Consider the following 22,905-nt stretch of genomic DNA (forward strand, 5'->3'; position numbering starts at 1 on the left):
TGTTCTTGCCCACTCTCCCCCACACGAAAGTCAATGTGACTAACCTGTTGGAGCGCTTCCGCGCTAACCTTTCGCCTGTACCTTCGGTCCCGGATTGCGGTGGGCTGAGCTGATCCCAAGACAGTCCTCGGGAAGGCCTATGATTCTGTCTCAACACCTCAAGTGACCAGAAGAGGACAGTTAATAGTCAAATTGAGCTTCCTTCCTCGAAGAAATAACAGAAGAGGGCGCCCAAGAATCGGATTCCGGAGGAGAGCAAATGGAGAATTAGGCCTTTAGAAAGGAGACTGCGGGCTGGGAGTCAAACGGAGGGAGGGGATTGGCTACCGGACTTTGAAGGGGGCGGGGATAGAACGCAGGCACTCGAAGGGGGTGGGAATTACAAGGCGATAAAATCGGGCTTGAGTTCCCGGCTAAACGCCAGCGAGACAAAAATCAAGGTTCCTGCGCCCCAGACTGGGAATAAGACAGGAGCTCCGTGGGCCAAGTAGTGGGCACTGGACTGGGATTGTTCATATTAACAGGAAGTTTGGGGCCGGAGCTCTAAATCAGAGTAAGGGGTAACCCCTCGGCTTGGGCCCTAGCTTTCGGATCGGCGGACTCAAGATTCAGCGTGGTAAGTGGCCTCCTACAGGGGCTGGAAACCTGGATCCTGGGCTGGGCATCCGGGCCTCCATCACCTGTCCTCTATGATCGCCTCGGTTCCCAGCCTCAGCATCCCCGCTGCAAGGCATGCGCAGTAGGGTCCTTTACGCTCCATCCCCCTCCCCCTCACTCCTAGATGGGGAGGGGACACTGGGCCACCCTAGATGGATGAATTTATAGACACCCCCACTCCACCCTTGGCTGGGACTGGGAAGCGGAAATGGAGTGAACATGCTTGCACCCATCCGGCAGGTGTTCTTTGATATGCAGTTAGACTAATTTTTTTTTCTCAAGACTCCCGAAACCCACCCTGAAATAGTTTCCTGTCCACATCGCCGAATTTTGGGAATCTTGTGGGAGGGAGGCTCTGCTCCCACACTTTGTTCCCCTCCATCTCTCTCTGCGTTCACAGGTCCCCCCACTGATGCTCCTGCCTTGCCAACTGGAGTCTTCAGCCAACCAGGATCCTCAAGATCTCTCAGCACCTGAGAGGGTGCTGGGTGAGCTGGGGTCCTAGATTCCTGGGCCTATAAGAGGAGGGGAACGTGGGGCCCTGAACTCTTGGTTCAGAGGATGGACGGGGCTGGGATTCCCAACTCCTGGGACTACTAGGAGGAGGAGTCTGGGGCCAGGACTGAGGTCTGAGTCTGAGGGTGAAAGGAACTTGGATCCCAGAGCCCTGGGCTTTTGGGAAGAAGGGACCAGGGTCTGGAGAATGACCCTGTATCCTCTTCCTGGCCTCCAGTGTAACATGGCTGAAGCACATCAGGCTGTGGGCTTCCACCTCTCGCTGACCTCGGATGGGGCAGAAGTGGATCTCAGTGCCCCCATGTTGAAGGAGATCTGTCTCTCTGGACTGCGCTCATGGAAAAGGCGACTCTCCCGTTTCTGGGTGAGGAGGACAGTGGGCTGGTTTCCTTCTGGGAACCCAGTTCCTTGTTTCCTGGATGCCAAGGCCCATTTCCAACTTCCCAATGGTCCCACGTCTGGAATCTAGTTACTATTCCTTTCTGGTGATTTTGATGTCCACTTTTAGGATCCTTGAAGCCATTTCCAGGTTATCCCCAAACCTCATCTCTGGGAATTCACCTCTTTTACCTACTTCCAGCACCTCATCCATCCAATCTCCACAATTTCCAGAACTCAGCCCCCTTCCCCATAACAGAGCTCTCATTCGCAGAATCTAGAACTAGATGTTCCCCATTCTGGAACTACTTTGCTCTCCTTAACCTGATCAAGATTTCTGGTAGCCCACACCCCAATTCCACAGGCCTCTGCTTTCCCTTAATCTTGGCTTCCTGGTTGTAAGAGACCTTTCTGCCTGAGCCCCAGTAACCCCTCCAGTATGCCAGACATCTGGGCCCTGCACTTCACCACCACCACGCAGCTTGATGCCCCAGCTCCGGAATTGCCAGTTCTGGCCCCTTACACCTCCCTAGTGTCTCACCAGAACTCTTGTCTGTCCTTCTCCAGGCTGTCTGCAATCCTCTTCATTTAGTGTCTCCCTGCTCCCCACACTCTCTGTAATGTGAACAAACTGAGGTCTTGATCCCCTGGAGCTGAGGTTGAATATTGGCCCCATCACCTAGTAGCCACATGGCCTTGGTACATGACCCCTCCAGGCCTCAGTTTCCCTTCATGGATGATGACTTCAAATAGTTACCATAGACCCCAACTCATGATGACTAACCCCACTTACTGGCTGTGTGACTTTGGCTAAGTTTCTTCATCTGCAGGATTAGGGTTGTAAGAATTGCCACCTCCCTGGGGTACATGGGTGAAATGATTTAATGGTGCACTGGAAGGCGGCAAAATCTCATCTTCCAGAGCATCAGGTCTAAGAACTGATGAGGGGAAAAAGGAAAAAAAGTGGGGGGGAGACTAAATAGACACAAAAAATAACCATGGTTGCCAGTAACTTTTTCCTGTTAATCTAAGGGAAGATTGGTGAATAAGTAAATCTCCATCTTGAAGCAGAGAAGCAGTGGAAAGTGAGCAGTGGTGGAATTTTCACCTTCCATGCGGGAGACCCAGGTTCAATTCCTGACCACTGCACCTCATGCAAAGCTAGTGGAAATTTGCCTGTTTCGTCAGAGCTTCCAGACTGAGATGATAATCTGTTTCCAAAAAATTAGCCAACGGGCCAATCCACAACTGATCTTGGGGACAGCACAGATTGAGCAGTTTTTGGTTCTGTTGTGCAGGGAGTGGACAGGAGTCGGGGGCCAATTCACAGATGCTTACAACAGCAGCAGCAATAGGATGATTGTAACTAACATGTATTGAATATCTGCTGTATGGCTAGATTTGTGCTCTGCAATTCCCAGGCCTCCAGCCCTCTTTTCTACATTACTTTCCTCTGTAGATCACGCCACTCTGACATTACAAACGTTGACGTTACCTGTCTCCTCCATGACAGCAGGGGGCTTGCTGTCTAGTCACACAGCAAAGGGATAACACCTAAGAGGGATCCCAGTACCTACAATAAGCAAACAGCAAGCCCTCCTGATGACCCTACACACATGCACAAGGATTGTTGCCATTCTACAGATGAGGAAACTGAGGCATAGAGAACTAAAGCTGCACTGTGCCACTCGGGCGCCTTGATTATTGCCCTCAGGTGCCATGAAGTCCACTGTCGATTTATAGTGACTCCATGTGCCAGAATGGAATGGTCCCAGAGGATTTCCTAGGCTGTCATCTTTAAGGGGGTGAGCGGCTGGTGGCACAGTGGGTTAAACCTTTCTGAAGGAGAAAGATGTGGCAACATGTTCCCATAAAGATCGACAGTCTCAGAAACCCTATGAAGCTGTTCTCTATCACGATGAGTCGGAATGGACTAGACGTTAGTTTTTGGTTTTTTAACCTTTATGGGAGCAGATCACCAGGGCTTTCTTCTGAGGAGCTACGGAGTGAGTGCCAACCACCAATCTTTCAGTTCCCAAGCGCATTATTGTATCACCGAGCTCTCCCGGCCTGTTTGGCAGTAAGCACTCATTTGAAGTCCGTTATTTTTATCACACGGTCCCAGGAGTCTGATTAATCATTCGGTGCTTTGATTCATCTCACAGCCAGACAGTTCTAGGTCTCCCAGGCTCTGCTGCATAAAGAGATCAATTGTCTTTTTGGCAGTTTCACTTTCAAGACCCTAGAGGCATCTCCCCCAGGGAGCCTTCCCTAACTCCCCTGACCCGGATTTGTGTGCTCCTCACAGGATTAAGCACAAACTGGGTGCTCCAGAAACATGTGACAATAGCACACAGTAAGGGTTTGGGGAGGGGAAATGATTAATCAGGTGCCCTTCCTTCCTACAGAACGACATTCTCACCGGTGTGTACCCTGCCAGCCCTCTCAGCTGGCTCTTTCTCTTCGGTGCAATCCAGCTCGCCTGGTTCCTCCAGCTGGATCCTTCCCTGGGACTCATGGATAAGATCAAGGAGTTGCTGCCAGACTGGTGAGGTCTCCAACTTACCCCATGAACCTCCTGACTCCCCTCCCTCCTCTCAATAAGTATCGCTGTCAGTGTGGTGGGCCTGCTAAAGAAAAGGGACTTTGGAGGCTTTGAGGAAGATCAATGAAGGTAGAAAGAGTATCAGGAAAAAGGGGCTGTTTTCCTTTCTTCTCTCTGCACACTTTTCCATCCTAACTGCCTCTTGCTAAGAGGTATGGTGACAAACAAGAAAATGTCTAGATAGGGTTATCTGTACTGAAAAAGAAGTCTCACTTCTACCTCTCCAGTTACATGGTCTTAGGTGAGAGGATACAGCATTCTGAGTGTCCGAATTTTCATCTATTAAATGAGAATAAATAATACTTGCTTCTTTGGGTAGTGGGAAGAATTCAACAAAATCATGCATGTGGGCTATTTCAGTACCATGCTAACAGCCCTCATGGCACAGTGTTTGAGTGCTTGGCTCCTAAATGAAAGGTCAGTGGTTCGAGTCCACTAGCTGATCTGTGGTGGTCTGCTTTCCATAAAGATGACCGCCTCGGAATCCGTATGGACAGTTCTACTCTGTCCTACAGGGTTGCTGTGAGTTGAAATTGACTTAATGGCAAAAGGTTTGGCTTGGTTTTACCAGGTGTTTCCTAAATACATTATTGGGTTCTACTGGTAGCTTAGTGGTTACGAGTTGGGCTGCTAACCTCAGGGTCAGCAGTTTGAAACTACCAGCTGTTCCGCAGGAGAAAGATGAAGCTTTCTGCTCCCATAAAGATTTACAGCCTCGGCAGAGACGATGACGTGGAGAGATGGAGCAGTTGGGGGTACTTTAGACACAGAGGGAGAGAGAGGCTATGTGCTGACGACCGGGGGGCAGGCAGGCTTGTACTGTATACCTTTGGTTTGTTGATGATGCATGGAGGGGATTGTAACCATGGCAATGAAATGATATACAATAGGATGAATGTAAAACTAATGTTCTCCCATGTAAACTATCACATAATTCACAATAAAACATTAAAAAGAAAAGATTTACAGCCTCAGAAACCCTGTACAGGGGTCGCTATGAGTTAGAACTGACTCCATGGCACATCACAACAATAACAACTCCAGGATAGAAGCCCTGGCGTGGCGCTGTGGGTTAATGCGCTGGATTACAAAGTCAGTTTGAACTGCAAGGTTGGCGGTTCAAGCTCACCAGCTGCTCCTTGGCAACCCTGGATCAGAACCAACTCTACAGCATTTAACAATAATAACTCCAGGGTATTGTGATTCACAGGTCTGGGGTGGGATTGGGGAATTTGCATTCCCAACAAGTTCCCAGGTGATTCGAATGCTATTGGTCCAGGGACCACAGTCTAAGACCCACTATCTTTATCATTTTCCTTGGAGGGCAAAGCAACCTTCATTACTAATAGTAATTAACACCCACTGCCATTGAGCCAATTCCGACTCACAACTCTTCAGTTACCAAGAGTGTGTGAGAGTGTAGAACTGCTCCATACGATTTTCTTGGTTGTGATCTTAGCAGACTGCCCGATATTTCTTCTGCAATACTGTTGGGTGAGTTTGAACCACCAGTCTTTAGGTTCGTTATGGTTGCTAAGGTGCCGTCAAGCTGGTTCTGACTCAGAGCAACCCTGTATAGGGTTTCCAATGCTATAAATCTTTATGGGGCAAAAAGCCTCATCTTTCTCCTGAGGAGTGGCTGGTAGATTTGAACCGTTGACTTCGTGACTAGCAGCCCAGTTTGTAATCCATTAGGATACCAGGGCTCCTAGGTTAGTTGTTGTTGTTAAGTACCGTGGAATTGGTTCTGAACCATAGCAACCCTGTACAGGGTTTCCAAGGCTGTAAATCTTTACGGGAGCAGAAAAACTCTCTTTCTCCCGCAGAGCGGCTGGTAGTTTCGAACTGCTGACCCTAAGGTTTGCAGCCCGATTCATAACCACTATGCTATCAGACCAGCACAAAACCATTTGTACCTCCAAGGGATCTTCAATAGAAATAATGTGTTCCACTTACTAAGCACCTACCAAGGTCTCGACGGTGTGGGATAAAGTACTGGACTGAAAGGTCAGTTTGAACCACAGGGTCTGTGGCTAGAACTCACCAGCTACTCCTTGGAAACCTTATACAGGGTGACTATGAGTCAGATTGATCGAAGGCACTTAACAATAACACCAACAAGGTCTCCGTGGGACTTCTCGATCGGCTCTGGACTGCAAATCGTAAGATCAGCAGTTCAAACCCACCAGCTTCTCTATAGGGTCGCTATGAGTCGGAACCAACTCATCAGCATTTAACAACAAGATTTATATGGGGTGGTTTTTAGGAGGTGGGGTCCCTCAAATCCTGACAGAGCAGGGAAATCACACTAGTTGACAAATGAATCTCTGGCTGATTCCAATTGTACAATAAGCTCTGCTTCCAACAACCAGGGTCCTGGAATGGCAGGAAATGCAGGGGCAGGAAGGGCTGGTGAGAGGGAAGCTCTGAGGTCAAAAGACCCAGGCCCAGCCTCTCTCCTCCACCCCTCCAGGGGTGGGCAGCACCACGCGCTACGGGGGGCCCTGGCGGCTGCACTGTTTGCCTCCTGTCTGTGGGGAGCGCTGATCTTCACACTCCACGTGGCCCTGAGATTGCTTCTATCCTACCATGGCTGGCTCCTGGAGCCCTACGGCACCATGTCCTCACCTACCAAGACCTGGCTGGTATGTGGGGGCAGAGACTGCTCAGGCCTCTGGGACTCACCCCTGCCCTCCTCTGTCAGGGTCCCTATCTTCTCTCTGGTGTCTGTCTTCTCTCTCTTAGTCTCTATACCACCCCCTCTGTGTTTCTGTCCCCCTGTCTCTCTGGGTCTCTGTCCCCCTATCTCTCTGGGTCTCTGTCCCCCCTTCCTCTCTGGGTCTCTGTCTTCCTCTCTCTGAGTCTGTGTGTCTCTGTCATGCCCACCCATCCCACCCCCAGTCTCTGTCCTTCTCTTCTTGACCCTCTCTCTGGATGTCCACCCTCTATGTGTCTTCCTCTCTCTTTGCATTTCTCTAATTGCACCCCCCCCATTCTTCTCCCATTTCAGTTTGGGTCCCCCACCCCGGTCTCTGTGCACTTCAGGCTGTGTGGGTCTCCATTTCATTCTCTCTGTAGCCCCCCAGCCCTCCTCTCAGGCCTTGAGGGGATTCATGAACCTACATCATTGATTCCTCTGCAGGCCCTGGTCCGCATCTTCTCCGGCCGCCACCCGATGCTCTTCAGTTACCAACACTCCCTGCCACGCCAGCCGGTGCCCTCCGTGCAAGAGACCGTGCGCAAGGTGGGCCTGGCAGTGGTGGGGGCGGAAGTGCCTGGAACAGGCGTGACATGTGCTTCTTTGCCTCCTCCTTCAGTACCTGGAGTCTGTTCGGCCGGTCCTCTCCGACGAGGACTTCAACTGGACTGCGGTACTAGCACACGAATTCCTGAAGCTTCAGGCGTCCCTGCTGCAGTGGTACCTACAGCTCAAGTCCTGGTGGGCGTCCAATTACGTGAGTTCTATGTCCTCAAGGCCCCCTCATGGAGAACACTAAGGTTCTGATAGGCATTTATAAGGAAGCTGGGTCTTTTCCGCTCAAGACACGCCCATAACCAGGCGCACCACGTTCTCATTACCACAATCCAGCTTGGGCCTGTTCCCCATTTTCCAGTAGTCAGGCTCCCCCTTCATTCTTTCGTAATCCTGATCACACTCATGATATACCCACAAGGCCATACCCCGACAGGTCCTGAACCTTCCCATAACCCAGGACACATCCACAAATAAACCCCACCCATATGCTCCAATATTCCAAGTTCTTCCCTTATAACTAGGAGCCCTGGTATGACGCTGTAGGATCTCAGCACTGGACTGGTAACACTAAGTCATCTGTTCTACCCCACCAGCTGCTCTCTCTCAAAAACCCTATACAGGATCCACTATGAGTCGGAATGGACTCACTGAAACACAACAAAACAGCAACATGACATGTTTACAAGCAAGCCCCACCCTCCTGGTTCTATATTCTTAGTCCCGCCCATGTTTCAAAGTTCCAAACCCAACCCCTTAATGTCCAATATCCTAACACCCTCCAATGTTCTTAGTCTTGCCCCCTTGTGGTAGTCTGAGCTCTTCTCATATTTCAGTATCTGAACCCTCCCATCTCTAAGATCCACCCACATCCATGGCTTTGACCACCACTTCCTGCAAAGCTTTTAACCAAAATTCCAGCACCTGCCCACATTTCAGTCCTACCTCTGGCTTGCTAACCATCTGTGGTGTGGGACTGGGAGTCCTGGTGGGGCGTTGTAGGATAAGCAACTAGACCACAAGGCCGGTTTGAACCCCAAGGCCGGCTTATACAGGGTCGCTATGATTCAGAACCCACTCAACAGCAGTAACAATGACATTGTGAGTCAGTAACCAGGTTCTTGATTGTTCTTAGGGAAACTGAGGCACAGAAAGAGGCAAGGATTCTACCAGATCTGAGTTTTGGGGGTCTGTTCATATATACCTCGCTTCTCCCTGGGCGCACACGATTTCTATTATTAACATGCATTCATGTGGTACCTTCCTTATCATTGATGAACTGATACTGATCCACTGTTATTAACCAGGCACCATAGGAGTCCTAGGAGCTCTGGTAGCATAATGGTTACGAGTCGGGCTGCCAACCACAAGGTCAGCAGTTCAAAACTACCAGCGGTTCCATGGGAGAAAGATGAGACTTTCTGCTCCCGTAAAGATTTACAGCCTTGGAAACCCTGTACAGGGTCACTATGAGTCAGAACCGACACCACAGGAGTCCTAGTGTGGTGCCCTAGTTTAAACATTGGGCTACTAACTGCTAGGTCAGCAATTCAAACCTACCAGCCGCTCAGAAACTCTATAAGGGTCACTAAGTAGAAATCGAGTCAACAGCATTTAACAACAACCAGAGGTGACATTGTTAAGTGTTGGGTTGCTAGCTCTAAGGTCAGCCATTTGAACCTACCAGCTGCTCTCAGGGAGAAAGATGAAGCTGCCAGTAAACACTGACAACCTCAGAAACCCTATAGGAGTCGTTCTACTCTGTATGTGGTTAAGTGCTGTCGAGTCGGTTCTGACTCATAGTGACCCTGTTATAGTGTTCCCCAGGTGCAGCTGGTGAGTTTGAACCACCGATCTTACGGTTCAAACTGGCCTTGTAATCCAGTGCATTATCCTGCAGTGCCACACCAGGGTGACTATTAAGTTGGAATCAACCTAATGACAGTCAGTTTGACATTGGTGTTATAATGTCCTGTGGGTTTTGACAAATGTATAATGTGATGTGTCAGAATGTCAGTGTGGAGGGCTTGAGTTGTGGGGCAGGACTCAGAATATTAGGGTGTGAGAGTCTGAGTTAAGGTTTGAGTTAAATAGTTCCACGCCCCTGAAAATGCACAGTGCTTCCTGTATTCATTCCACCCCAATCTCTGAACATCTGGTAACTACTTATTTTACTGTGTTTGTTGTTATTAGTGATCATCACAGTCGACCTATTCATGGTGTGACCCCATGCAAAACCGAATGTAACCCTGTCACCCCCATGGTCCGCACAGAGGATCATACCATTGTGATTCACAAGATTTTCACTGACTTATGTTAAGTCCTGGTGCCATCGAGTCAGTTCCGACTCATATTACCCTGTAAAGGGTTTGCAAGGAGCAGCTGGTGATCTTAAACCACTGACCTTGTGGTTCAAACCGACCTTGGGGTCCAGTGCAGCGCCACACCAGGATTGTTGTTAAGTGCCGTCCATCGAGTAGGTTCAAACTCATAACGATCCTGTATAGCGTTTCCCAGGAGCGGCTGGTGAGCTTGATTCAAACCAACCTTGGAATCTAGTGCATTAACCCAAAGCGCCACACCAGGACTCCACACCAGGATTGTTATTGTTAAGTGCCCGTTGAGTTGGGTTCCAACTCTTGCGACTATGTATAGGTTTTCCAAGGAGAGGTTGGTGGGTTTGAACCTCCAGTCTTGCGGTTCAAACTGACCTTGTGGCCCTGCGCATTATCCTGAAGCACCACACCAGGATCGCTGTTGTTGTTAAGTGCCATGGAGTCGATTCAGACCCATAGCGACCCTGTATAGGGTTTCGAGGAGGAGCTGCTGGTGATCCCTTTTTGCGTCCTTTGTTTGGTTCGTTTTTGTACTTCCCCTTTTCCACCACTAGGTGGCGCCACCTCACCCCAGCACTGCCTCAGCTATTTTTTTTTGTCTTCCCTGCCCCTTCCCTAGGTCAGTGATTGGTGGGAAGAATTCGTGTACCTGCGTTCCCGAAATTCCTTGATGGTGAACAGCAACTACTATTTGATGGTGAGAAGCAGGAGAGGGGATGGAAGATTAGTGGGATTCATCAGCGGCGCCCTAGAGTTGGGGGTCTGGGCTGAAAGTGGGGTTTATGGTTAGTGATGAGCCCTAATAGCGCTGTGGATTGAAGCATTGGGCTGCTAACGGCATTGTCAGTGGTCTAACTCCATCTGCCGCTCTGTGGGTGAAAGATGAGGTTTTCTGCTCCCATAAAGATACAGTTTTGGAAACCCTAACTATATATAAAGGAGCTCTGGTAGCGTAGTGGTTACGAATCGGGCTTCGAACCTTAAGGTCAGCGGTTCGAAACTACCAGCCGCTCCGCGGGAGAAAGATGAGGCTTTCTACTCCCGTAAAGATTTACACCCTCGGAAACCCTGTACAGGGTCGCTATGGGTCGGACCCGACTCGATGGCACTCAACAACAACAACAACAACTATATATATAGAGCCTCTTCGTATTGGAATGCACTCGATGACCATTGGTTTCCTTTTGTTTTTTCAATTTATATCTGAGACTACCATCTGCAATTCACTGTCCTTGTCCACTCTGCTGACCCCCAGGACTTCCTGTACGTCACACCCACTCCCCTGCAGGCTGCTCGCGCGGGGAATGCGGTCCATGCTCTGCTCCTGTACCGTCACCGCCTTTCCCGCCAGGAGATCCTTCCAGTAAGAGGGGTGCCGTGGGCTAGGGTGGGACCAGGTGGCTCCTGAGAGCGGTTCACCAGCCCATGCCTCCTTCAGACTTTGCTGATGGAGATGCGTCCCCTGTGCTCTGCCCAGTATGAGAAGATATTCAACACCACCCGTGTTCCAGGGGTCCAAAAAGGTGAGAGCCCCTCCCTTCCTCGCGCTCAGCTCTGCTTTCCCACCGAGAGAGAAAAAACGATGATTCTGTGACCTGGGTTCAAATCCTAGTGCCTTTACTTCTTAGCTGTGTGACCTTGGGCAAGTTATTACCCTCTCTGAGCCTCAGTTCTCCTCATTTTAAAAATAGATAGATGTTCCTGGGTGGCACAAACAATGACGCACTCAGTTACTGACTGAAAGGTTGGCAGATCAAATCCACCCAGCAGCACCTTAGAAGAGAAGCCTGGTGATCTTTTGCAAAAATCAGCCATTGAAAACCTTATGGAGCACAGTTTTGTTCTGACACACCTGGGTTCCTTAGGAGTCCGTCAACTCTGCTGCAACTTTTTTACTTTTTAATTGTGAAACTATAGTTAAAACAACATTTGTCCCATGTGCAATTCAGTGGAATCAGTTACCTCAAGCATGTCGCACAACCAGCCCTAGTATTTATTTCCATATTTTGTTACGCTTGAGCCCATTGCTGCTGCCACTGCGTCACTCCATCTTGTGGGGAGTCGTCCTCTTTTTCGTTGACCTCCCCTATAGCAAGCATGATGTCCTTCTCCAGGAACTGGTCCCTCCTGATAATGTGTCCAAAGTATGAGAGGTGAAGTCTCATTATTTTCGCTTCTAAGGATCATATGGCTGTCCTTTTTCCAAGAAGACCTATTTGTTCTTCTGGTAGCCTATGGTACTTTCAGTATTCTTTTCCAACACCATAACTCAAATACATCAAAGTCTTTTAATATCTTCCTTATTCACTGTCCAACTTTCACATGCATGTGAAGTCATTGGAAATACCAAGGCTAGGGTCTGGTGCACTTTACTTGTCAAACTCACATCTTTGCTCTTGAACATTTTGTTGTTGTTAAGTGCCGTCGAGTCAGTTTCTACCCATAACGACCCTGTACAGGGTTTCCTAGGAGTGGCTGGTGAGCTTGAACAGCTGACCTTGAGGTTCAAACTAACACTGCCATCCAGCGCATTAACCCACTGCGCCGCGATGCCAGGACTCCTTGAACACTTTAAAGAGGTCTTAAAAGAAGCCTTCACATAGTTGTTGTTGTTATTAAGCGCCGTCGAGTCGGTTCCGACCCAAAGCGACCCTGAACAGGGTTTCCAAGGCTGTAAATCTTTATGGGAGCAGAAAGCCTAGTCTTCATAAATACTACATGCTACCAGAGCTCCTTTCACATAGTTAGTGGCTAAGATATATCTGTCACTGTAATGTATCTGGCCTTCCTGGCTCCAAGCTCTTGTTGCACCCACCCTTCCCCAGACCACATCCGCCACCTTTGTGACAGCCGACACGTGGCCGTCTTTCACCGGGGTCGATTCTTCCGCGTGGGAACCCACTCCCGAAATGGTCTACTCTCCCCGCGGGCCCTGGAACAACAGTTCCAGCGCATCCTGGATGACCCCTCCCCCGCCTGTCCCCACGAGGAGCACCTGGCTGCCTTGACCACAGCACCCAGGTGAGAATCAGCAAGCAATCCCCAGGGGCTCCGACTGCATCCAGGGCGGCGGAAGGGCAGGTTTGGGCCTAGGCTGGGTTCAGGCAAGTCCTCCGGCAGGGGCACGTGGGCCCAGCTCCGGAGGTGGGTGAAGACTCAGGCTGAAGACGCCCTGGAGACGGTGGAAGGAGCCGCTTTCTTTGTGTCCCTGGACTCTGAGCCCGCAGGACTCACCAAGGAGGACCCCGCGGCTTCATTGGACGCCTATGCACATGCCCTGCTGGCTGGCCAGGGTCATGACCGGTGAGTTTCCCAGCGACTTGGATCCCACCCAGTCCTGGAACCTCCAGGAACTGGTTCTCATATATTTTTTAATGTTTTATTGTCAATTATGTGATACTTTAGCTTACATAGGAGAACATTAGTTTTACATTCATTGTATCATCTATCATTTCATTGCCATGGTTACACTCCCCTTGATGCATCATCAACCAACCAAAGGGTATACACTACAAGCCTGCCCCCCCAGTCATCAGCACACAGCCCCTCTCCCTCTCTGGGTCTAAAGTCCCCAGCTGCTCCATCTCTCCACGTCATCGTCTCTGCCTCTGGTACTCATATTTAGGACTCCAGACCCGAAGGCTGGACACCTGGGGACCCCAGACTCAGGAAAATTCCACCCCAGGCCCAGACACCTCTGCTCTGAGAAACCCTAGGCCTGAGACCTCCCCAGACCCAGAACTTAGGTTTCAGGTTCCAGACTCAGAGGCTAAAGACAGAAGACGGCCAAACTCTTGATCCCAGGCCCATCAAACCCCAAGGTCTGAGCCCCCAGACCCCGGACCCTAGATGCAGGGACCCCAGGTGTGAGGACCACCAAACTCCAGATCTAGGACCCCCAAAGGTCACCTAGACCTGGGCCTCTAGACCCTTAGACCCAGGGCCCCAGCCTCAGTACTTATAGACCCTAAGGCCCTAGAGCATTCTTAGGCCCAAACCCCAGACCTAGGTACCCCAAGCCCAGGCAGGACCCCAGATCTAGAGTCCTCATACCTAGAGAGCCTCAGTAAACTTCCTGAATATTGACCAGATATCCTCTACATTTTAATCTTCTAGGGGAGTTTCCCTAATTTCCCCCAAACCCAAGGCCATTCTTTTTTCTCTTTATTGTAAATTGAATGAAGGTTTACAGAGCCGATCACTGGTTTTATATCCAGCAAATCCTATACTTTGCTTCATTACAATCCCCTCCATCAGTTCACAGTATTCATTTTTACTATTGAAGTCTTCTCTGTGTCTCCCACTTCATCTTTCCTCCAAGGTCATTCTTGTAAGTTGCCAAATATCTTCAAATCCTAGATGCATCTCAGGGATATTCCAGAACCAATCACCCTCTAGAGGCCTGAGCCACGACTCCCAGATCTAGCCATCTTGAAACTCTAGCCCCCCTGTTCCTTGGTGACCCCTCTGAATTCTCCCCTACAGCTGGTTTGACAAATCCTTCACCTTAATCGTCTTCTCCAATGGGAAGCTGGGCCTCAGCGTGGAGCATTCTTGGGCCGACTGTCCTATCTCAGGACATATGTGGGAGGTAGGATACATCCCCCGCCCCCCTTCATTCCCAATTACCTTCCTCTCCAGGGCCTTGGGAGTCCTGGTGTGGCGCTGTGGGTTAATGCACCAGACTTCAAAGCCGTTTGAACTGCTAGGTTGGCAGTTCAAGTTCACCAGCTGCTCCTCGGAAACCCTATAAAGGGTCGCTATGGGTCAGAACAGATTCAATGGCACTTCACAGCAACACAGTAACCCTAAGAGCATTCTTTCATTTTTTTTTCCCTGAAATTTTTTATTGTGAATTCAGTGAAGGTTTGCAGAACAGATCATCAGTTTTACATTCAACAAATCATATATTTTGCTTCACTACATGGTTGCAGTTCCCTCCATGTGCCATCCGTTAACAGCATTTACCTCTATTCACTTTAACCACCGCATTCCTCCCTATGCCTCCCTCCACCTTCATCTTTCTTTTGCTAACAATCTCCATCTTGTGTATTACCTGCCCTCTCACCCATGTTTCTTTCCTTTTTTGTAAAAAAAAAAATTATTTTATTGTATTTTTGTTGGTAGTTTACACAGTAAATTAGGTTCACATATGATAGTGTCTGTGTGCTGGGAGTTAAGGAGCTCTGATAGTGTAGTGGTTACAAATCGGGCTGCGAACCACAAGGTCAGCAGTTTGAAACTACCAGCTGTTCCAAAGGAGAAAGATGAGGCTTTCTGCTCCCGTAAAGATTTACAGCCTCAGAAACCCTGTTCAGAGTCGCTATGGGTCGGAACCAACTCGATGGCACTTAACAACAACAATGTGCTTAATGCACAAGGTCATTAGCCGCAAGGTCGGTGGTTCAAGCTTACCAGCCGCTCCTTGGAAACCCTGTACAGGGTCCCTATGAGTCAGAACTGACTCAACGGCACTTAATAACAACATACAAATTGCTCAGTGACATCAGTTCCTTTTGTCAGGTTCCTCACGTGTCCACATTCTCTTTAATTGTGTTCTGTTACCCTTCTAACTTTCTCTGGGGAGAAGTGCAAAGCTGCAAGTTTGTTTGTTTGTTTTTTAATTGTAAGAAAATATGTAGCAATACATTTGCCATTTTAACTGATTTTTGTTGTTATGTGCCATGGAGTCGGATCCGACCCATAGCAACCCTGTACAGGGTTTCCGAGGCTGTAAATCTTTATGGAAGCAGAAAAAGCCTCATCTTTCTCCCGCGGAACAGCTGCTAGTTTCGAACTGCTGACCTTGCTGTTCGCAGCCCGATTTGTAACACTACAGTACCAGAGCTCCATTTGAACTGATTTTATATAATTTGGGTTCCTGGAGTGGTGCTATAGTTGATCAACACCGGACTGGGAATCAAACCCATCAGCTGCTCCTCAGAAACCTTATACGGGGCCACTATGAGTTGGAACTGACTCAACAGCACTTAACAACAACAACATGTGTATAATTTAGTGGCATTAATTACCTTCAAAACCGAAAACCTGTTTCCATGGGGTTTTTTTTCATCAGCCTGACTTTGAATCCCTGAATAGCACACATTGTTAAGTGCTCAACCCCTACTGGAAAGGTTGGTAATTCAAACCCACCCAGAGGCATCTTGGGAGGCAGGTCAGGTGACCTTCTTCTGAAAGAAAGGTCACAATCTTGAAAACCCTATGGAGCAGTTCTGCTCTGCACATATGGAGTTGCTATGAATTAGGATTCACTCAATGGCATGTAAAGGAGCTCTGGTAGCGTAGTGGTTACAAATCGGGCTGCGAACCGCAAGGTCAGCAGTTCGTAACTACCAGCTGTTCCGCGGGAGAAAGATGAGGCTTTCTGCTCACGTAAAGATTTACAACCTCAGAAACCCTGTACAGGGTCGCTATGAGTTGGAACTGACTCCATGGCACACAGCCACCACCACCAATGGCATCTAACAGCATAGAGACTTAGTACCTCTTAAGCAATAGCCCTTCCTTTCCTTCCCCTACTTGTCTCTGTTGTTGTTGCTGTTCCGCGCGGTTCCCCATGTGTGACCGAACAAAACACTGCCCAGTCCTGTGTCATTCTCACAAATTGAGGTTTGGGTCCTTTGTTGCTGCCACTATGCCAATCTATCTCACTAGGAGGAGTCCTCTTTTTCACTGACCCACTTCACCAGCCATGATGTCCTTCTCCAGGGACAGGTCCCTCCTGATCACATGTTCAAAGTATGGGAGATGAAGTTTCTCCATCTTTGCTTCTAAAGCGCATTCTGGCTGTACTTCTTCCAAGACAGATTTGTTTGTTCTTCTGACAGTCCATGACACTTTGAATATTCTTCACCGACACCATCCTTCAAATGCACTGATTTCTTCTATGGTCTTCATTATTTGTGACTATCTTGCCCCTAATAACCACAAATGAAAGTTTGATCTCTAGGCATTTACCTATTCTAGATATTTCAAATACGTGAGATCCAGCAGTACTTGTCTTGTTGTGACTTAACCTCTCTTGATGTTTTCAAGGTTCTTCCATGGGATAGCATAGATCTGAACTTCATTTCTGTATATTTTGTTGTTGTTGTGATGTGCTGTGGAGTCGGTTCTGACTCACAGTGACCCTGTACAGGATTTCCGAGGCTGTAAATCTTTACGGGAGCAGAAATCCTCATCTTTCTCCCGTGGAACAGCTGGTAGTTTCAAACTGCTGACCGTGAGGTTCGCAGCCTGATTCATAATCACTACGCTACCAGAATAATATTCCATTGTATGGATAGACCACATTTAGTTGATGCATTCATCTATTGATGAACATTTAGGTTCTGTTCACCTTTTGGCTATTTTGACAATGAACATTGTTGTACAAGCATCTCTTTGTATTTCTGCTTTCAGACCTTTTGGGTATACTCATAGGCATGAAACTACTGCATCACAGGGTGATTTACGTGTTCAAGGAACCACCAAATTGTTTCCCACTGTGGCTGTAGCATTTTACCTTCCTAGTAGCAGTGGATGAAGCTTCCAGTTTCTCCACATCCTCACCAACATTATGTTTCTGATCATTTTCATTCTAGTGGGAGAGAAATTGTATCTCAGTACAGTTTTCATTTATATTTTTCCTCCCAACCTATTTTTTAGTGGCGATATTAATCCCATCTTTCTAGGGTTGTTTGAGATTTAAGTAGAAATGTGAACAGAAAGTGCTGGCTGGGAGCAGACGCTCCATCAAGGTGGATTTAAAAGATTGAACAACCAGCAGGACTTGGGTACCACTCAACCTGAATGGATGTTGGCACCCTGGATGTGCCCATGTTTGCTGGCTCTTCTCCGTCAGTCCTAGAATCATGGATGGTAGTCCCTGGGAGGGCTGGTGCAGCTGGGTGATGGGTCTGTATTTACCAGTCAGAAGGACATGGTCATAGTAATGTCACTGATTGAGTAAGGTACCAGTTGAATATTGGCCCTACTTTCAGTGACCATGAACCTGAGAACCCGTCTGTGAATACCAGAGTTTTCTAATTCTTAGGGACCATCCCTTTAGCCAGAAGGAAGTTATATAAAAAAAGACTCTCATTAGATGTCCCCTGTCCCAGAGAGAGGAAGGGACTCTGACCACCTGCATTTGTATACAGTTCACTCTGGCCACAGAATGTTTTCAGTTGGGCTACTCAGCAGACGGCCACTGCAAGGGACATCCTGATCCCACACTGCCCCAGCCCCAGCGGCTGTACTGGGACCTTCCAGACAAGGTGAGGTCTACTCTCTGAGCCTCTCTTTCATGTCTCATAAATCCTAGGTTCAGTCCCATTCCCAACACTTACCTCATCCCCAAACTCACACTCACTGCCAAACCAACTTCACTCCAACCCTAATCCAACCTCATCCCCAACCTAATTCCATCCTCAACCCCCTCTCTAACCCTGTTTCCACTTTCAACTCCATTCCCCAAACTATCTTGATGCTTAATCTCAAACTAAACCCCGGTCCCATGCCCACTCCACTACACATTCATCTTCACCCCAAGTCCCATCCCAACACTATACCTAAATTCAGTCCCATGTGCACCCTCAAACCTCATCCTATCCCCAATTGCAATTCAATCTCCATCCTCACACTAATTCCTGGTCCCAATCCTAGCCCCATTTGTAAGCCAGTCTCAGTCCCATCTCCATCTCCATTCCCAGCCTTACTTCAGCTCTAACCCAATTTACTCCCATTCTGACCTTCATCGCTATCCCTGTCATCTCCATCCCTAACCTAGTCCTTCTGTTGCATCCTCTCCTTCATCTCTACTTCTGAATTCCATCCCAATTCCACTTCCAGTGCTGTTCTCAACTCTAACCCTACCCCATCCGTAATACAATTCTCTCCTCCCTCCTTCTTTGGCAGATCCATCCATGCATCTCTCTAGCCCTCAGGGGAGCCAAGACCTTATCTGGAAACATCGACTGTCACGTGTTCCCCTTTTCCCATTTTGGCAAAAGCTTCATCAAACGTTGTCATCTCTCTCCAGACAGCTTCATCCAGATGGCCTTGCAGCTGGCCCATTTCCGGGTCAGTGACGTTCTCTAGTCCCTTCGTAGGATTTCAGTCCTCCTGGGCCCCCAAGACCTGCCTCTTTAACTCCCTCGCCAACATTCAATGACTTTTCTTGATGGTTGCTGTATGGCCACCATCTTGATTCTCTCTCTCTCCATGACACACTCTTGGGTGGGAGGAGGCTGGAATTCCAGACAGAGGTGCGTCACTTTTGTGAAGACTTCCTGAGCTCCGCTTACAGGCTTCTCTCCTCCTTGGCCCCCAGGACAGAGGTCAGTTCTGCCTGACTTATGAGTCAGCCATGACTCGCTTGTTTCTGGAAGGCCGGACGGAGACAGTGCGGTCTTGTACGAAGGAGGCCTGCAACTTTGTGAGAGCCATGGAGGATGACGAGAAGACAGTGGGTGTGGGCCTCATTGGAGGCTTTGGTCATTTCCATGTACTCACGCATACATTTGCAAGGATTTATGGAACATTTACTGAGTGCCAGGTTCAGGATGGGTACTAGAAACATGGGGATGAACCTTAAAGATCTTGCGATCTTTGGGGAGGCAGAGATGAACACAGTGTGATATGGGCTTCAGTGGATGTAGTCTAGGGCATGTGAATTAGTATACTCAGCAATGAGCAGTATGGTTGGAGGTTCTATCCACCTAGAAATGCCCCAGAAGAAAGACCTGGTGATCTACGTTTCAAAAACTTAGCCATTAAAACCCTGTGAAGCACAGTTCTCCTCTAACACACCTGGGGGTGTCCAGAGTCAAAATTTACTCAATGACAATTTTTTTTTATGCACAATGAGGGTAGGGGGCACTGCCAAAAGCCCCATCCACAGGGCAGCCCTCTGACTAAACCTCTCCAGGACCTCCTTTTATACCATTTTTAATGTCCCCTGCCCACTCAGGCAGTCTACTTCTCCCAGGCACCTCTGTTCCCTCTCCTCCTTATGAGTAATTGTGGTTCAATGGAAGATGCTTGGGGCTTGTGGGGTCAGACAGGCCTGAGGACTCACCGCCCAGTTCTTACTGTGTGACTTCGATAAAGTGAACTTTCCTTCTCTGAGCCTCAGTTTCCTCTCAGTCCAATGGGGTTGACATTCCTGGCAGGGAGGTGGCAGGAAGCTGGGCTGAGGATACCTGTGAGACAATCCCCATAGCCCACTTTCTGTCCCTCCATGACCTTTGACTGCCCTGTGGACCTCAGGATGCTCAGTGCCTCGCCCTGTTCCGCCTGGCAGTGGACAAGCACCAGGGCCTGCTGAAGGCGGCGATGAGCGGGCAGGGGGTCGACCGGCACCTCTTCTCATTGTACATCGTGTCCCGGTTCCTCCACCTGCAGTCGCCTTTCCTGGCCCAGGTTGGATGGGGAGGGGGGAGGCGGAGTCAAAGAGAGGGAGTCACGGAAGAGGGGAGGGGCTTCCAGGTTTGGAGAGAGATGTTGGGAGGAGACGGTTAGGGGAAAGGGGATAAGAAAAGGAAGGGTAGAGCGGTCTAGTCTGAGACTAGAAAGGGGCGTGGTCAGGGAGGAGATGGAGAGGCAGAGCCTAGGGTGAGAACGGTGGGGTGGGAAAGGAGACTAGCAGAGGGGCGTGGTCAGAGAGGAGAAAGGTAGAGGCTTGCTTAAGTGCAGTCGACAGTCCGTTCCAGCCCATAGTGACTATAGGGTTTCCGAGGAGCAGCTGGTGAGCTTGAACCACCGACCTTGCAGTTAAAACTGACTTTGCAGTCTAGTGCATTAACCCACAGTGCTACACCAGGACTCCAGAGGGTTGGTAGGGGACAGACAGATTTAGGGGAAACGTCTAGTCTGAGGAGGAGGTCAGACAGAACAAAGGCTACATGGTGTGGAATTGAACCGAATTGAACTGAATGAGTACAGACCTGTGGGGCCATTTCTCTTTCATACATACATGTGTGACCTGTTCTTGTCCCTCAGGTTCACTCAGAGCAGTGGCAGCTGGCCACCAGCCAGATCCCTGTTCAGCAAATGCACTTGTTTGACATCCACAATTACCCTGACTATGTTTGCTCTGGGGGTGGATTTGGACCTGTAAGTGGAGCTGGGGCCCTGGGATCAAGGATTTGAGGGACGAGGGGACTGGAGGTCTGGAACTATGGGTCTGAGGGAGGAGGGAATGAGGGACTCAGATTCCTGGGTCTGAAGGACGATGGAGCTAGGGAACTAGACTCCTAGCTCTTGGGATAGGAGAGGAACCAGGTGGGAGAACCTGGACTCCTGGGTCTGAGGGGACAGGGGGCCCAGACTTCTGGGTCTTGGGATGGAGGAAGCTGAAGAATAATGGGTCCCCCTCACTCTTTCCATCTCCAGGCTGACGACCATGGTTACGGTATTTCTTATATCTTCATGGGGGACGATATGATCACCTTCCACATCTCCAGCAAAAAGTCAAGCTCAAAGACGGTGAGATCAACTTGGACCTAAATTCCCCAGGAGTCAGGGACAGCCCACCCTCTTGCTTTTCAGCTGTCAGGGGCCCCCTCTCTCAGCTTCTCCTGGACATGATCCATTTCTTCTTTCAGGACTCCCACCGGCTGGGGCGACACATTGAGGATGGCTTGTTGGACGTGGCCTCCTTGTTCCAGGCTGGACAGGACCTTAGGTGCAGGCGCCGTGGGGTAGTTGAGAAGGACTCAGGACGCAAGTGCGGAGCCCTCTCCAGCCAGACGTAGAGGCCCAGGGAACTCTCAGCTTCTACCGACTTCTGAGCCCTTCCGTCAGGGAGCTGGTCTCCCTCAGGAGCCAGGGACCTCAGCTGGTGCAGGACAGGGGCAGTCTGTTAGGAAATTCCATATCTGGGCCAATAAAAAGTGTGTGAGATGAGTGTGTGATATTTGTTAGGATCTTGGGCTGGGTGGGGTAGAAGAGGGGAAAGTTAGGGTGTAGGATAAACATTTTCATCCACTTCAAGGATGACCTGTGTGACTAGTTATAATCACAAACTCAATCAAAGCTCTCCAACACCTACCTACCCAGTTGACTCCATTCCCAACTCCTGTCACACCAAACCCAGTTATCCAATGCCAGTCTCAACCAAACAACTCCACAAACTCTCGAGAGCCCAATTCCTGCTGCCTCATCACCAAAAGTCCACCCCCCAGACCATCTCCAAATCTAAACAACAAGTACCAAGCTGTCCACCCCAACTGACAACCACCAAATGAAGACACTTGGATTCTTGCGATCTCACCCAACTCCAGCTATTCCAAGCTTCACCTCAATGATGGATTCAGCTTCCATGATTCCCCTAACAGCTTCTGTGATTCCACCAACCCAAAACCCAATGACAGCACACCTCATTACACCAACCCAACCTCAGTTAGAACCATGCAACCCATACAAAGAAATCTAACTCCAAGTCCCAGCATCCCACCAAACCTCCCACCCCATTGCCACAATGTGGTTGCAAGTTACCATCCAGTAGATTTTTTTGTTAATGTTTTATTGTGAATTATGTGATAGTTTACATGGGAGAACATGAGCTTTACATTCATCCTATCGTATATTGTTTCAGCATCCAGTGACTCATAGTGACCCCATGTGACAGGGTATTCCCCATCGGTCTGTGTAGGCTGTACTCTTTATGGACTCAGATTGCTAGGTTTTTCGCCCATGGAGACTCTGGGTAGATTTGAACCAGCAACTTTTCGGTTAGTAGCTTAACTGTTATGCCACCAAAGCATCTTATCTCTATCATAACTCAGCTTTAACTTGACCCCTAAAGGAGCTCTGGTAGCGTAGTGGTTACGAATCGGGCTGCAAACCTCAGGGTCAGCAGTTTGAAACTATCAGCTGTTCTGTGGGAGAACAATGAGGCTTTCTGCTCCTGTAAGGATTTACAGCCTCGGAAACCCTGTACAGGATTACTATGAGTCGGAACTGACTCCACAGCACATAACAACAACAGTTATGACTTTTAGTCACCACACTCTCCAGCCACATCCCTACTCTATCCTTAATCTACCCCCACTACCATTAAAAGACCCACTAGTCCATCAGTAATAGTAAATGCCAACATCAGCATTTTTTAACCACACCAAAAGTCTAGTCATCAAACCCACCAATACTATAAT

At 49.0% G+C, this 22,905-nt stretch overlaps 1 protein-coding gene across 2 annotated transcripts; it reads left to right on the forward strand.

Moving 5' to 3' along the window:
- Positions 1–1,390: 1,390 nt before the first annotated feature.
- Positions 1,391–21,504, forward strand: CPT1C (carnitine palmitoyltransferase 1C). Of its 2 annotated transcripts, none has more exons than XM_006868210.1 (18): positions 1,391–1,537; positions 3,960–4,099; positions 6,630–6,801; positions 7,299–7,400; positions 7,474–7,611; positions 10,365–10,442; positions 11,001–11,108; positions 11,184–11,268; positions 12,571–12,766; positions 12,866–13,048; positions 14,231–14,336; positions 17,908–18,024; positions 18,665–18,829; positions 19,080–19,214; positions 20,018–20,170; positions 20,750–20,863; positions 21,143–21,235; positions 21,355–21,504. In XM_006868210.1, exons 1-18 carry the CDS (start codon positions 1,397–1,399, stop codon positions 21,502–21,504), a joined length of 2,376 nt encoding a protein of 791 aa, XP_006868272.1. In that variant the 5' UTR covers positions 1,391–1,396. The 2 variants fall into 2 exon arrangements, with proteins under 2 accessions (XP_006868272.1, XP_006868273.1); XM_006868211.1 differs by having other exon boundaries at positions 1,397–1,537; positions 11,034–11,108.
- Positions 21,505–22,905: the final 1,401 nt, after the last annotated feature.

The sequence above is a fragment of the Chrysochloris asiatica genome, unplaced genomic scaffold (assembly GCF_000296735.1).
Source record: "Chrysochloris asiatica unplaced genomic scaffold, ChrAsi1.0 scaffold00116, whole genome shotgun sequence".
In the NCBI taxonomy this organism is placed as follows: Eukaryota; Metazoa; Chordata; class Mammalia; order Afrosoricida; family Chrysochloridae; genus Chrysochloris; species Chrysochloris asiatica.

Coding starts and splice junctions, on each gene's coding strand:
- CPT1C (XM_006868210.1), top strand. CDS start 1,397: ATGGCTGAAGCACATCAGGCTGTGGGCTTCCACCTCTCGCTGACCTCG. Junction 7,401..7,473: donor TGCAAGAGACCGTGCGCAAG/GTGGGCCTGGCA, acceptor CTCCTCCTTCAG/TACCTGGAGTCTGTTCGGCC. Junction 21,236..21,354: donor AAAAGTCAAGCTCAAAGACG/GTGAGATCAACT, acceptor TTCTTCTTTCAG/GACTCCCACCGGCTGGGGCG.